This window comes from Podarcis filfolensis, assembly GCF_964270895.1.
Source record: "Podarcis filfolensis genome assembly, chromosome: 3".
NCBI classification, from domain to species: domain Eukaryota; kingdom Metazoa; phylum Chordata; class Lepidosauria; order Squamata; family Lacertidae; genus Podarcis; species Podarcis filfolensis.
The window spans coordinates 101,147,236-101,161,764 of record NC_139606.1 but is presented as its reverse complement, the minus strand read 5'-3'; the positions used below and the strand labels follow the sequence as shown (position 1 = coordinate 101,161,764).

General features: G+C 44.1%; 1 protein-coding gene across 2 annotated transcripts in view; it reads right to left on the bottom strand.

Moving 5' to 3' along the window:
- Positions 1-14,529, bottom strand: part of SLC3A1 (solute carrier family 3 member 1) — a 24,659-nt gene extending 10,130 nt beyond the window's left edge. For both annotated transcript variants that reach the window (XR_014545827.1, XM_083605095.1), the window contains exons 1-6: positions 13,446-14,529; positions 8,926-9,105; positions 8,212-8,366; positions 3,285-3,410; positions 1,321-1,440; positions 15-139 (exon numbers count right to left, since the gene is read on the bottom strand). Coding sequence is in view for 1 of the 2 variants with exons in the window: in XM_083605095.1 (XP_083461221.1) it covers positions 15-139; positions 1,321-1,440; positions 3,285-3,410; positions 8,212-8,366; positions 8,926-9,105; positions 13,446-14,223 (1,484 nt within the window). In the remaining variant the exon portion in view is untranslated. The remainder of the gene's footprint in view (positions 1-14; positions 140-1,320; positions 1,441-3,284; positions 3,411-8,211; positions 8,367-8,925; positions 9,106-13,445) is intronic.

Sequence of the window (14,529 nt, the reverse complement as noted above, 5' to 3'; positions counted from 1 at the left end):
CGTGGTATTGTTACCTGTATCTTCCAGGCTCACTGCTGAACTTATCCATGGTGTGCCGAAAACTGCGGACAATATCATGCATGCCAACCTGGGTGGTGGTGTAGTCGTGATACAGTTCAGAATAGGCTGTGATAGTGTCCTTGAAGAGCAATAGGATATTTGTCACTACTCCTCTTCCTAACTTTCTAGGCCCTTCCAGAGAGAGACATCTGAGACAATGGCGGCACTCCAGAATGTTCCTCTCAGAAGGTGTCCTTTATAATACCACCACACTTCTTCCCCCTCCCTCCCTCAAGTTATAAAAGAACTGCAGTGTGGGTGTTTCTTCTTTTTTAAAAAAAGGTGGGGGGGGGACCTAGAATTTTGAAATGGATAAATCAGTCTATTTCTGGCCTGCGCCGTTTTCACCACCACTCGCTCCTAAATCCATTCTGTTCAATTTCTGCATTAATTTGCAAATTTGTAATAAATCCATGTGGAAATGAATCTTTCCTTCTAAATACATATTTAGATTTTGTTTTCTATTTAAAAATACATTTCTAAATGTATTATCTCCCAATACATTTTAACATTTAATATAAGAGCTGCATCAGAACATTCAGGAAGTCCAAAGTCCAATGGATGACCAAGTTCGGATCCACGCGTTGGCCCAGGAAGTGCTGACCAAGTCAGTCCCTACTGCAATTCACAATATTTAAAACTACCTTTTATTTTCATACATTCATATCCCACCTTTCTCCTATTGTGGAACCACAGGTGCCATATATATATATATGGTTTATAGGAGGTCATGAATGTCTAGTTAGAATTGAGTCCTATAACTTTCCAAAAGCCTTGGAGGCAATGCCCAAGAACATCTGAAGCTAAATAATACCACTGGTCCATCTCTTCCAGTCCCAGCTGTAGCCTTCCAAGGTCTCTGGCAGACCCCATATGGACATAGGAAGAGCCTTGCTGGATCTGAGCAAAGGTCCATCTAGTTCAGCATTCTAACAGTGGCAAGCAGGTGCCTCTAGGAAGCCATAAGAAGGGTGTGAACCCAACAGCTGACCCCCCCTCCCCGTTTGTCCACAACACATGGTGTTCAGAGCATAGCTGTCAACTTTTCCCTTTTCTTGCGAGAAATCCTATTCGGAATAAGGGAATTTCCCTTTAAAAAGGGGGAAAGTTGACAGCTATGGCTCAGAGGTACATTGCCTCTGAGAATATAAACTGCCTCTGTGCCTATTCAGCTAGGACAGCTCACTAACAAAATGTAAGGAATCCTTATCGGTCCGAAGTGTGTACCACTGCAAGAGGACAAAGGAGAAAAATTGTTACCGGATTTTGGGATTTATTGACTTGAGGCTCATCTCTCAGATGTGTTGCTTCCAACAGGAATTTGACCGTACTAATGCTAAACCCATCGACGCCTTTGCGGAGCCAAAATCTGATAACCTCCTAAACGGATAGAAGAGGCAGAATTGTTTTGTGTTGTGTCAGAAATCACAGCAAATACATTTCATGTATTTTGAGTTTCGTAAAAGAAATGTAGATTGGCTTAAAGCTCTGTCAGCAAGAGGTGTGGGGAACCTTTGGCCCTGCAGATGTCACAGAGCTACTGCTCCCTTCATCCCTGGCCTTTAGCCATGCTTCCTGGAACTTGCGGGATATACAACAGGGGCTCCGAAACTGTGGTCTGCAGACCATTCATGGTCCACAAGGTTCACTCAGGTGGTCCATGGAGTGTTTGCAAAAGTACACGGAGGGAGGGGCTGCTTGGAGAGAGTTGCAGTGGAAAGTAAAGACCTTTGTGCTTCTCCTCCATGCTAATTCTTCACTACATATCTCCCGCTCCTGGAGCTGTTTTTCATAGAAGCAGCCTCTTAGCTTTTAAGACATGGCTGCACGCCACATGTACTTTAGCCCTTATTATGGGCACTCAATAGAGGAAGTTTACTACCTTATGATAATCATGTTTGGTTATAGAAGTTGCAGTCTTATGATGAGATTTTCTGCATGGAACAGGGGAGTGGACTGACCTAAAACAGATCTAGATCTGGACAGAAGGAGTTTGATCCAGAGAAGTTGAAATCGGGACAGGAAGTTAGTCATGACTAACCATGATTCCAATGGGAGCTAAATGCAACTAGCACCCTCTGGATTGTACTCAAGGTCGGTTTGGAAACAACAGATTTTTAAGTAAATAAATAACTAAATAAATAATTTGTTATTTATACCCCGCCCTCCCCAGCCAAGACCGGGCTCAGGGCGGCTAACAACCAATAATAAAAACAAGTTGATTAAAATACAATTTAAAAGATTAAGATACAACATTAAAACATTAGGATGCAGTCTCTTCATAGGAGGAGAAAGGAAAAAGAAAGAGGGGGAGGGAATCAAATTGGCTCCAAGCCAAAGGCCAGGCAGAACAACTCTGTCTTACAGGCCCTGCGGAAAAAATCAGATCCTGCAGGGCCCCGGTCTCATGAGACAGAGCGTTCCACCAGGCCAGAGCCAGTGATGAAAAGGCCCTGGCTCTGGTTGAGGCTAATCTAACTTCCTTAGGGCCTGGGACCTCTAGGGTGTTGCTATATGTGGACCTTAAGGTCCTCCGTGGGGCATACCGGGAGAGGCAGTCCCGTAGGTATGAGGGTCCTAGGCGGTGAAGGGCTTTAAAGGTCAAAACCAGCACCTTAAATCTGACCCTGTATTCCACCAGGAGCCAGTGCAGCTGGAAAAGCACTGGGTGAATATGCTCCCATGGCAGAGACCCTGTGAGGAGCCTCGCTGCAGCATTCTGCACCCACTGGAGTTTCTGGGGCAGCTTCAAGGGCAGCCCCACGTGGAGCGAATTACAGTAGTCAAGCCTGGAGGTGACCATCGTATGGATCACTGTGGCCAGGCTGGGGCGGGAAAGGTAAGGGACCAACTGCTTGATGCGGCGAAGGTGGAAAAATGTCGCCTTGGCTGTTGTTGTAACCTGCGCCTCCATGGAAAGGGAGGCGTCAAGGATTACACCCAAACTCTTAACGGAAGGCAATGGCACTAATTGGGATAAAGGACTTGAGAGCACTTCCATAGTGTTTCAGTATAATTATTTAACCTAGAGCCCTTCAAAAATTGTTAGAAGAGCTGGCTATTAAAAAATGATAATAAAGCAATGATATCAACAGGATTTTCAAACATGCTCATTATTCCCCATTATATTATATATTAGCAAAACAGGTAGATCAACAAATCATATTGCGTGATCCAAAGACCATGTGCATGCCTTTGTGATCAGAAGGCAATTGATTACTTACATGAATTTCTTCTTCAACATCTGGGTTACGGAAATTTAAATCCGGCTGCTCTTTTCCAAACTGGTGGAAGTAACACTGGTTTCTCACTTCGTCGTACTGCCAACTGGAGTTCCCCAACACGCTCACCTGATTACATACGGAACACAATATCTTTTTAAAAAAATCAGACTATTTAGAATCATTGTTGTTATAATTAGTAAAGGTAAAGGACCCCTGACCATTAGGTCCAGTCGTGGCCGACTCTGGGGTTGCAGCGCTCATCTCGCTTTATTGGCTGAGGGAGTCAGCATTTGTCCACAGACAGCTTCCGGGTCATGTGACCAGCATGACTAAGCCACTTCTGGCGAACCAGAGCAGCACATGGAAACGCCGCTTACCTTCCCGCCGAAGCGGTACCTATTTATCTACTTGCACTTTGATGTCATTTCGAACTGCTAGGTTGGCAGGAGCAGGGGCCGAGCAATGGGAGCTCACCCCGTCGCAGGGATTTGAACCGCCGACCTTCTGATCAGCAAGTCCTAGGCTCTGTGGTTTAACCCACAGCGCCACCCGCGTCCCTCGGGTTATAATTAAGGATGCGCATTAAAGTCAGCCGAGGCCCAAATCTCAAATCAGGCAACTGGAGGAATCTGGGCCTCGTTCAAGGAAAGATAGCCCTGGATAGCTACTGCCATCCAGGGTTGCTGGAGATTCAGCACCCCCGCCTCTCTCGCTCCATTCTACAGTGTTATTGTGGCACCAGCTGCAGCTTGGCACCCAGTGTGACCCTCAAACCGCCTCTGCTCTCCTTCTCCCTTCTTCTGTATGTTAAAAATATGCGCTGGAAGTGTGTCAGTTGCTGTGAGTGCCATTCATGGAAGAAAGGTGGCATACAGGCATTTCAATAAATAATGCATGCAAATAATCAAATTAATAATAATAATAAAATAATAAAATTTTATTTCTATCCCGCCCACCCCAGCTGAAGCCGGGCTCAGAGTGGCCAACAACAATAAAAGCAACACAGTTCACATAAAATCACAATCAATCAATTGAAATGCATTCTAAAATCAATTCAAAATCAAATTAATGGCAACCATTAGGAAATAGTGTTTATTTTGGGAGTGGGGGGGAGTCAAGAACTCAGAATGGGGCTGCCACCTTGTCTTATGCGTGACTTTTTCTGGTTTGCACCTTTATCATAAAAGTTGACAATTAAATAGTTGCCTAAAGGGGCAGCGTTCAAAATGGGCAACAGGAAAACACAGTGGTCTAGTCTAATTTCATTTAAATATAAGCCAATGAAATAAAAAAAACAAATGTGCAAAACAGTTGGGTCATAGCTTAGTTGAAGAGCACCTGCTCTTCATGTCGAAGGCTCCAGCTTCAATCCCTAGCATCTCCTGATGGGGCTGGAAAAGATCCTTGTTTGAAGTGCTAGAGACCCACTGCCATTCAGTGTAGGCCCGGGAGAAGCCAATGTAGATGGGGGTTGCAGTCCAGCAATGTCTGGAAGCAGGCATGTTGCCTATGCTCCGACTCAGACAAAGCCACTTCCTAGGTTTGTTGGTTGGTTGAATTCAATTTTTAATTTAATTTTGACAAAGTAATAATCATAAATAAATAAGGGTAAAAATGTCACCTTTCCAATAAAGGTCTGTATAGTTAAAGCTATGGTTTTCCCAGTAGTGATGTATGGAAGTGAGAGCTGGACCATAAAGAAGGCTGATCGCCGAAGAATTGATGCTTTTGAATTATGGTACTGAAGGAGACTCTTGAGAGTCCCATGGACTGCAAGAAGATCAAACCTAGCCATTCTGAAGGAAATCAGCCCTGAGTGCTCACTGGAAGGACAGATCGTGAAGCTGAGGCTCCAATACTTTGGCCACCTCATGAAAAGAGAAGACTCCCTGGAAAAGACCCTGATGCTGGGAAAGATTGAGGGCACAAGGAGAAGGGGACGACAGAGGACGAGATGATTGGACAGTGTTCTCGAAGCTACCAGCATGAGTTTGACCAAACTGTGGGTGGCAGTGGAAAACAGGAGTGCCTGGCGTGCTCTGGTCCATGGAGTCACGAAGAGTCGGACACGACTAAACGACTAAACGACAACAAAAATGTGCACCCCACCACTGAGACCATTCCATTGTAACTATCCAACCTCCCAAAATTTCAACACTTCTTGCGATGGTTTGACCCCTTTCCATTTTAACAGTACAAATTCTACAAACACCCTCCATATCTCCTCGAAATAATTTCTCCTGCATATTCCCCATCTTACCTTAATGGCACATGTTAATTTATCATTAATAGCTATATCCCACACTTCTTTATACCATTCTTCCATTTTATATTCTGCTTGCCTCTTCCACTTCCTAGCTTTAATAATGTGCGCAGCTGTCAATAAATTTGTGAGCAAGTCCTTCATAGCCTGCGAACCTTCCACCCCATCATAAATTGATAATAATGCCACCTCTGGACTTGCAGTCAGCTTTAACCCAGTGATTTCTTTCTTTCTTTTTTTAATGATTTTTACACAGAACTCATTTTATACACAATCTTTAGAACAGAAAACTTTACAGCCAAAATACAAGCAAAACCATGACTCATATGTTTTCATTTGTACCAATTTCTTCTCAGATTTCCTTATTTTACTTTTCATTAATGTTAGTCTCCTTCTTATAACTCTTTGTTCTTGGCCTCTTAAATCCCATATATATCCTTAACAATTTTCTGAATACTACCCTATACCTCCCTCCCCCCATACCCCTTACTTCCCTTCACCCATGTGTGATCTTCTCTACATAATGTTATTTCTCATTGCCTTAACTAAGATTTGTATTTGTTGTTCCATATAAATTATATCATCTTGTATCCTTGCGGCTTTTACCTATCGCCTATTAAATTTGAGTTCCAAAACCAGATCTTTCCATGTATTCCTTTACGTACTCCCACTCTTTGTGGGTTTTTTTGATTAGGACAGCCTCTGATTGTTGCCATTAATTTTGCCACCTCAGCAAATTCTGAACAAAATTTGGCTCACCATTTTAATAATTCTGGTATTTTTCCTGTTTTCCAATTTTTTGCCACTTATAATCTAGCCACTGCTGTTGTGTAAAGGAATACATTCTTTTTGTCCTTGGGGATGTCACTGGATACTAAGCCCAGCAAATATGTTTCTGGCTTTTTGGAAATTGAACTTTTAAATATCTTTTAAAGTTCTTCATGTACCACAATCTAAAACTGTTTAACCACCTTCACCCCCACCACATATGCTACATCGTCCCCACCTCTGTTTTACATCTCCAACAGAGATTTGAATATTTATTATAGATCTTTGCTAATTTTACTGGGGTGAGATACCAACCCAGTGATTTCTGTTATCTCCTTAAACACCCTTTGCCAAAAAAAAGGAACAGATTTACACCTCCTGGCATCCCCTCCAACATAACACCAAATATTCCTTGTTAGCTTCCTATGTTTGAAAAGCTCATTTTACAAAGTGCAAGCACACTACAGGGCAAAATGTTTAAAATAAAATTACTTCTCAATACAGATTTGTTTGCCAAATTCACAATTTGTGCTCTGGCCTGAAACACATTGAAGGGCATGTTATGGCAAAACAAGGCAGTGTTTTCTGAAACTGTCCTCTGCAGCCGTTTCCCAAACTGCTCCAGCCTCAGATTAAAATGTGGGAAATGAGAGCAGAGTTTTCATCCTAGTGAAACCAGTGTCTGACATCTTTGCATTACAGAAACAGAAAAGAGTGATCTAACAATGAGCCGGTTTGTTTCATTCTGATGTCATGTTTGGCAGGGGGAAGAGACAGCTGTGATGAGGAGGCTCCTAGGCTGGCGTGCCCACTGGAACAAGGGCTATGTCACAACGAACTAGCCATGCGAAATGTGTCGCTTCCTGCCAACAGGTTTCTACAGAGAGCGGCCGAAAGTAAGCAAGAAAAGCAGACTCAAAAAAGAATTAAGATCAAACGAAGCAGAAAACAAGCAACAGCAGCTAATGCTTCAACAACCAAATCACTTACGTGACACATGTGTGCTTGGGAGGGCAAAATATCTCGTAAGAAGCTGAATTTCACATCTCTTGTTTGTTTGGAAACGCTTGCTGTTTAATAACATCCCAACACTTACGATGCTATTACTGATTAACAGGTTGATCCTAAATGTGTTTAGTCAGAATTCACTCCCTTTGACTTATTCCCGAGTAAGTGCGCACAGGACTAAACTCTTAATTGATAAGAGCATTCTATTGGAGTCAGTGGACTTTTGTTCCCAGCCAATGTTTTCGGGAACAAAGTATTCTGTAACCATGTGATTTCACAATTCAAGTTTGTGTGTGTGTGTGTTCTCATTTTGAGCTGAAGTTGCTATTGCAGTAACGCTGCTTAGCAAATTATATATATTATGTCTCTATATATTATACATATGTTAATAGCAGTCCTAATGAAATCAGGCTACATAAGAGGAGATGACGTGCTACAGCCAGACATACCGTAAATGTGAATGGCATTTACTGGGAAAGCTGAGCTGCTGTGATCAAAGCAGAGGTTGTTTGCAAGAGCAAGGAGGCTGTCTATCATTGAGGGGAAAAGGGAGACCAATACTATTTCATAAGGGGAGCGTGCTAGATCAGGCAAGGGCCCATCCAATCTAGCATCCTCTTTCCCCAGTGGCCACCCAGATGTTGCAATCAGGCCCTGAGCGCAAGAGCAGTCTCTCCTCTTGTGGTTTCCAACAACTGGTATTCAGAAACATATTGCCTCTCATCGTTATACCTTATAACGGGTGGAGAACCTCAGGTTCAGGAACCAAATACAGCTCACCAGGCCTCTCTGTTTGGTCACTGTTTGAACCACATGGTGTGAGGCTTATGCCTACATTGCTGCATGTTTTGTTTGTTTATTTTTGTGCTACCGGAGTTCTGTACTCACCCAATTATTCGGTGGTTTGGTGGTCCCATTGGTATATGTGCAGTTATGCCAGATGTAATAATCCACGTATTTTTCAGTCCGATTGCGACTAAGCTGAAACCAGCTGTGCTTGTCACTTGTGTGGTTAGGTATTAGATCCATTATCACTTTCAAACCTTGCGCAAGAGGATGCAAAAAAACAGCCTGTCAAACTGCACACACTTGCATTGTTCCTAGAAGAGAACTAAGTCTTTGGCTTTGATTGAACAGGTGCACAATAGCAGATGGGGGATAATCTTGCTTGTTTACTGTAAAGGCTTATTGCAAAGATTACTGAGCTGAACCATGTGAAGCACTGGGACCAAGCTGGGGGAAATTGTTACCAAAAATTGCTAAAAGGGCTTGTGAAGATCCTGTCCCGAAGACCAAGTGAGTTAATTAGCATCTAATAAAAACTACTAAGCATTTCACAAAACCAAGTAAAACATAGCTTGGATCCAGTAGACTACAGAATGGATCTTCCTCGCTCCCTGTTGGATGAGCATTCCAGATGCAACTTAATGGCTAATTCTGTTATCAATAAGTTAGCTAACCAAGTGGGATGTATCATCATTCATTCATTCATTCATTCCATTTCATTTCTATACGGTTTTATAATTTTAAGGGGGGAAAAGATCAAAGCACATAAAAACAGCAAATGAAACAATCCAGAATAAAACATAGAGCAAAGCCAACCTTTATCGTGTATCGCTGCAACCAGGTTTTCAAAATCCTTCATGGTTCCAAACATCGGGTCTATGTCTCGAAAGTCTTCTATGCCATATCCCAAATCTTGTAAGGCAGACTTGTAAACAGATGTGATCCAGATTGTTTTTACATTTAGATACTGGATGTGATCCAGCTTTTCTTGGATACCTAGGTAGGGAAAATAAAGGGGAAGGAACAAACTGCCGTAACAACCAGTGGGGTTAGCTGGTTCAAATTCTTGATGGTTTGCAAAGTTCACTCCTTCTGCATCTTACAGGACAGTTAAGAGTCCCAAATGAGTGGTGGGGGGACGGGGACACTTACACTGCCTCAAGCTCCTTGAATAAAAGGTGGGTTAATAACTAACAACAACAACTAATGCTGTACTGCAGAACATTGCTCCTGCCTTGTGTTTGAACCAGCCAACCTGTTAGGACCTCTTCCAGGATATTCCATTCCATCCATCTGATTTTGGCCAGTTCCCCCACTCCTTTAGCAAGCAGCTCCCTATGTTCAGTACCATCCCATTCTCCCAGACCTCTGAAGCAGCTTTTGGAGACCACAGAGAGCAGTGATGGAAAGGAGGAGGCAGGAAAGTCTGCTTAAGTAAACTTCCTTCCATTCTTGGTTCACATGATCCAGAATCCAATATCAATAACATAGGGTAAGGTTTGCAACTGCTGTTGTTCCTAACTTGTTCAAGTGTTATAACGCATGAGAGATACTTCTAGGAAGCCTCTCCTTAGTCTTGGAGTGGGCCATCTTAGGGTATGGTCTGAAGGCAAGTGAGGTCACCACCTTGTTGAAGCTAAGCAGGTCTGGCTCTGGATAGTGTCTGGGTGGGTGACCACCAGGGAACCCCTTGTAGGCCACTGGGGTTCCATGGTGGAAGGAAGGCAGGATGTTGCAAGCAAATAAATAAAACCCAGTGTTTGGATTGCCAGTCCCAGAGACAGAAGGAGCAAGATGGATTAGCATTACCAGTAGCCATGGGACCTGGCAGCAGGCTTTTTGGGGAAGATGAGGGGATGTGGAATGTCCTCCCATTCAGAATTAACTAAACACTGACCAAGGGGGTCCAAGTCTCCATGGCAGAATAATTCCTAAGAAGCTTTGGTGTTGCCTGAGAATAGCTACAGTATCCTTTTTTTTTTCTTTATTAGGAATGTAGGGTATTTAAAAACAACCCCCAAACCACCCTTCTAGATCTTTTAATTTCATGAAACATTAACTGGAAAGATTTCTAAGACACAAGACTACAGTGGTACCTCTAGTTACGAACTTAGCTCATTCTAGAGGTCCGTTCTTAACCTGAAACTGTTCTTAACCTGAGGTACCACTTTAGCTAATGGGGCCTCTTGCTGCCGCTGCACCGCCGGCACACGATTTCCGTTCTCATCCTGGGGCAAAGTTCTCAACTTGAGGTAACTCTTCCAGGTTAGTGGTGTTTGTAACCTGAAGCGTTTGTAACCTGAGGCGTTTGTAACTCGAGGTACCACTGTATAAGAATAATTTCAGGGCCAAAGGTACAACTTTCTATTTTCCGTTAGGTAAACTGTCTTTTGCCTTTGCCTTCACTATGACTGTTATTCTTCTTCCAGTTCCCAAACCTCTCTTTATCTTTGCCTTAATCAGGGCTGCTACACATTCTTCAGATACAAACAGTTGCCTAGTAGCTTTGGGGTCATCTGACATTGCATTCCAGAAAAGGACAAGCAGTGAGCTGTAGCTCTTACCTTATATTTCTTACTGAATATTTTTGAGTGTTTATTCAAAATATGCATCTCCCACTTTTGCAAAATGGAGCCGACAGCAGCAAGGCGAATGCTGCTAGCCAGAAACAGAACGTCCCGTAATGATCTATTTCTCTTTCAAATAAACCAGTTTTGATTTAACACCAAAACGAACAGAAAGGAGGTGCCAAGAAAAGGCACGGCCCTCCTTAGCTACTTGGGCTTCATCCACACCACATATTCGAAGCACATTTAAAGCAGCTTCCCCACACAAATAATCCTGGGAACTGTAGTTTACCTATGGCAGAACTACAATTCCCAAAACCATTTCCCAGTATTCTTGGGAGCGGGGAGATGTGCTTTAATGTATAGTATGAACACCACACCGCCCTTTCCTCTGAAAGTGGAGGACCCTGGAAGTCTACTTGCAATTCATGCCCTCAGTAAAAAGGCGGGGCTATACAGGGCTGGAGGAGACTTTTGAGAGTCCCATGGACTCAGTGGCGTAGCGTGGGGGGTGCAGGGGGGGCCGGCCGCACCGGGCGCAACATCTGGGGGTTAGGGTTAGGGGGCGCAAATCCACGGGTTAGGGGGCGCAAATCCACGGGTTAGGGGGCACAAATTACTTGCCTTGCCCTGGGTGCTGACAACCCACGCTACGCCACTGCATGGACTGCAAGAAGATCAAACCTCTCCATTCTTAAGGAAATCAGCCCTGAGGGCTCACTGGAAGGACAGATCCTGAAGCTGAGGCTCCAATACTTTGGTTACCTCATGAGAAGAGAAGACTCCCTGGAAAAGACCCTGATGTTGGGAAAGATTGAGGGCACAAGGAGAAGGGGAGGACAGAGGACGAGATGGTTGGACAGTGTTCTCGAAGCTACCAGCATGAGTTTGACCAAACTGCGGGAGGCAGTGGAAGACAGGAGTGTCTGGCATGCTCTGGTCCATGGGGTCACAAAGAGTTGGACATGACTAAACAACAACAACATACAGAGGAAGCCTTAAGGCAGCCCTTCGTACCTTGGTCTTTGGGGTTTGGAGAGTTAACATTATGTACCTTGGGGGGAAATGAATAAGCATTACCAGCCCACAAACATTGTCACTAGCTAGGCTTTCCCCAGGAGGCTTATCTAGCCATAGCTCAGTGGCAGAAAACATTGCTCTTTGGGCAAAAGGTCCCAGTTTCAATCCCAGATATCTTCCCAATTGGAGGACTTGCACTGCAGAGCCACTGCCTGTCTGATATGGAGCTAGATGGACTAACTGACCCGTTAGTCTATCTAGCACTGATGGTCTCTAGCAGCATTGTGAGGAGAGAGGCAAGAGAGAAAAAGTTGCCTTCAAAATTACAAACGCTTTCATCCCTTATTCCCTAAATATTATTTTTACACATGTGCATCTATGCTTTTTAAATTTACCTGTCCTCCCTTTACTCAATGGCATTTCCCAGCCAGCACTGGCTATGTGAAGAACCTCAAGGGCTTGCATGGGGGTTGGGGTTAGGTATGTGTTTGTGTGGATAAATAAATCCTGCAACATGAATGCAAGAAAATCCACATGCACGTCAGTGAAGGATGCTCACTGCAGTGGACCAAACCCATTTCTGTTAGACTTCCCCAATTTAGAGGACAAATCTATTTTGCACACTCAGCTTTTCCTCTCCTCCTGACCTGGCACCCCGGAAGTAGCAGGGGTGCTTTTTACTAATATGGTCTGTCTGTGTGTCTTGCCTACTTGCCTTCCCAGCAGAAACCGTGCTAGCATACCTAGCGCTCTGCTCTCAAGGTGTGTGTTCATTTTGCTGCAGCATTTGTCCGAGTGGGCAGCAGAAAAGCAGCAGTGAGATGTTGGAAGGCAGAGCTGACCCTGCAAAAAAAACCAACCACCAAGCTAGACTGCCGCCTTCAGGTGTGGTGGGGGATGCAGCCCCACTGCCAACAGTCACATCTCTTGCCACTTGACAATTAAAGCACTCACAACCATTTCAGCAGCCATGGCTTCCCTCAAAGAATACTGGGAACTGTGGCTTTTTGAGGGTGCTGGGAATGGCAGCACTGCCAGGAATCACATAACAATCTCTCAGCACCCTTAACTGCAGTTCTCAGGGTACTTTGCAAGAAACCACGACTGTTAAAGTGGTGTAAGAATGCTTTTAAAAGGTCCGGTGTGAAAATGACTTAATGTTGAAGTTATGATTTAACATTCCACCTGATTTCCTTTCCTGCAGGGTCCCTTATTTTATAACTTCCTTGTCTCATAGATTGGGACATATGTCCACAATTTTAGGCTTCAAGATACATTTTATATATTTTTTAAAAATATTCTGGGTCAGGAAAACTCACTCTCCATTACTTTGACTAGAACAGAAAAGGCTAAGATATAGAACACTGTAAACAACTAAAAACTTTGGCAGGATTTGAGTAACGCCTGTAATGTACTAAAAACTAAGGTGAAATGGATTACTGAAAGAAAAACAGAGAAATTATGTGATGCAGTAGGAAATGTTTGATAATGGGGGGGGGAGTCTAAGAATTCAGAGGGATGATTATGATTAATGTTTTAATTCAAATGTAGAATGTAAAACTGAATAAAAAAGATTTTAATAAAAAAAAAAGGAAGGAAAAGGCTAAGATATATTCTTACAGCCTGTGAGACCACCATCTTGCCGACTCAGCTGTGAGTCCAGGTAGTGACTGTCTGGGAACCATGATGGAAGAAAGGCAGGATAGAAACGCAAGGAAACTGAAGATAAAATAAGTCTGACACACCTACCTTTGAGATCACCATTCCCATCGCTGTCGGTGTCCTTAAACGACCGAGGGTAAATTTGGTAGATGGGGCTGGCTTGCCACCAGCCAAGGCATTTGGGGGACAGGGCGATAATGGCAATCGTAGCTGCCACAAGCAGCAGCGAGGATGCAATGATCAACCAGAAGAGTATTTCTCTGGTAATTTTATAGCGTGCTTGAGATGAGAACTGGAGGAGCACTTCTTTGGGCATCCCCGCGTAAGGCCTCACTGGTAACTTTTCCGCCGTTTCAGACTCTATGAAAAGAGTACATGTTTTTGGCAACCCATCTTGGCTTGTGGCATCGGCCTCCTTTCCCTCCAGCTCCTCGCTTTGAACAAACCCGTTGTTCTCGATGCCTTCATTCTGGCCCAGCTCGAGAGAGACGGCCCGGTCTTCTTTGCCAACCATTTCTCCCCAGTCCGTTCTCACCCCTCTCAGAAGACTCGGTGCAGTTGGAAGAAGGTGGGGCAGGTGGTGGGGGGTGGGAGAGAGGAAAAACCTTTGGTCGGTGAACGAGGAAGCGTCATTAATCCCTGGTTTAAAAATAAACCTGAGAGACCAGTCCAAAGTCTGACCCAGATTAAGAGCATTAAGGGCTTCCACTCCTCTGCACAAAAGACTTTTCTTCGCGACGGGGCAAAATGTTGCAAGAGAACAAAGCTCCAGCTCATGCCAACCAGACTTCAAAAGAAAATAGCCTAGCGTTTTAGGAATGGAGGTACTTGAAGGCGGCCACTTCTGGGCAAGGCTCGTGTGCATTTAACACTTGCATGCCAGGCAGCCGTTCAACAACAAGCAAGGCCTCTGCCCGTTGAGTCACCATGCTGGAAAATGCTGCATCTGTTGAATACCTGCTGTTGGCATTTGCTGGGTGGGAGAAGAAATTCATTGCCCAGAAGTCGGGAATGTGGGCAAACTATAACTTTTCTCTCTCGTTCACTCAAATCTAACCACTCTTGCCAGAGTGGTGCATGCTCTGGTTATCTCCCGCTTGGACTACTGCAGTGCGCTCTGTGTGGGGCTACCTTTGAAGGTGACCCGGAAACTACAACTAATCCAGAATGC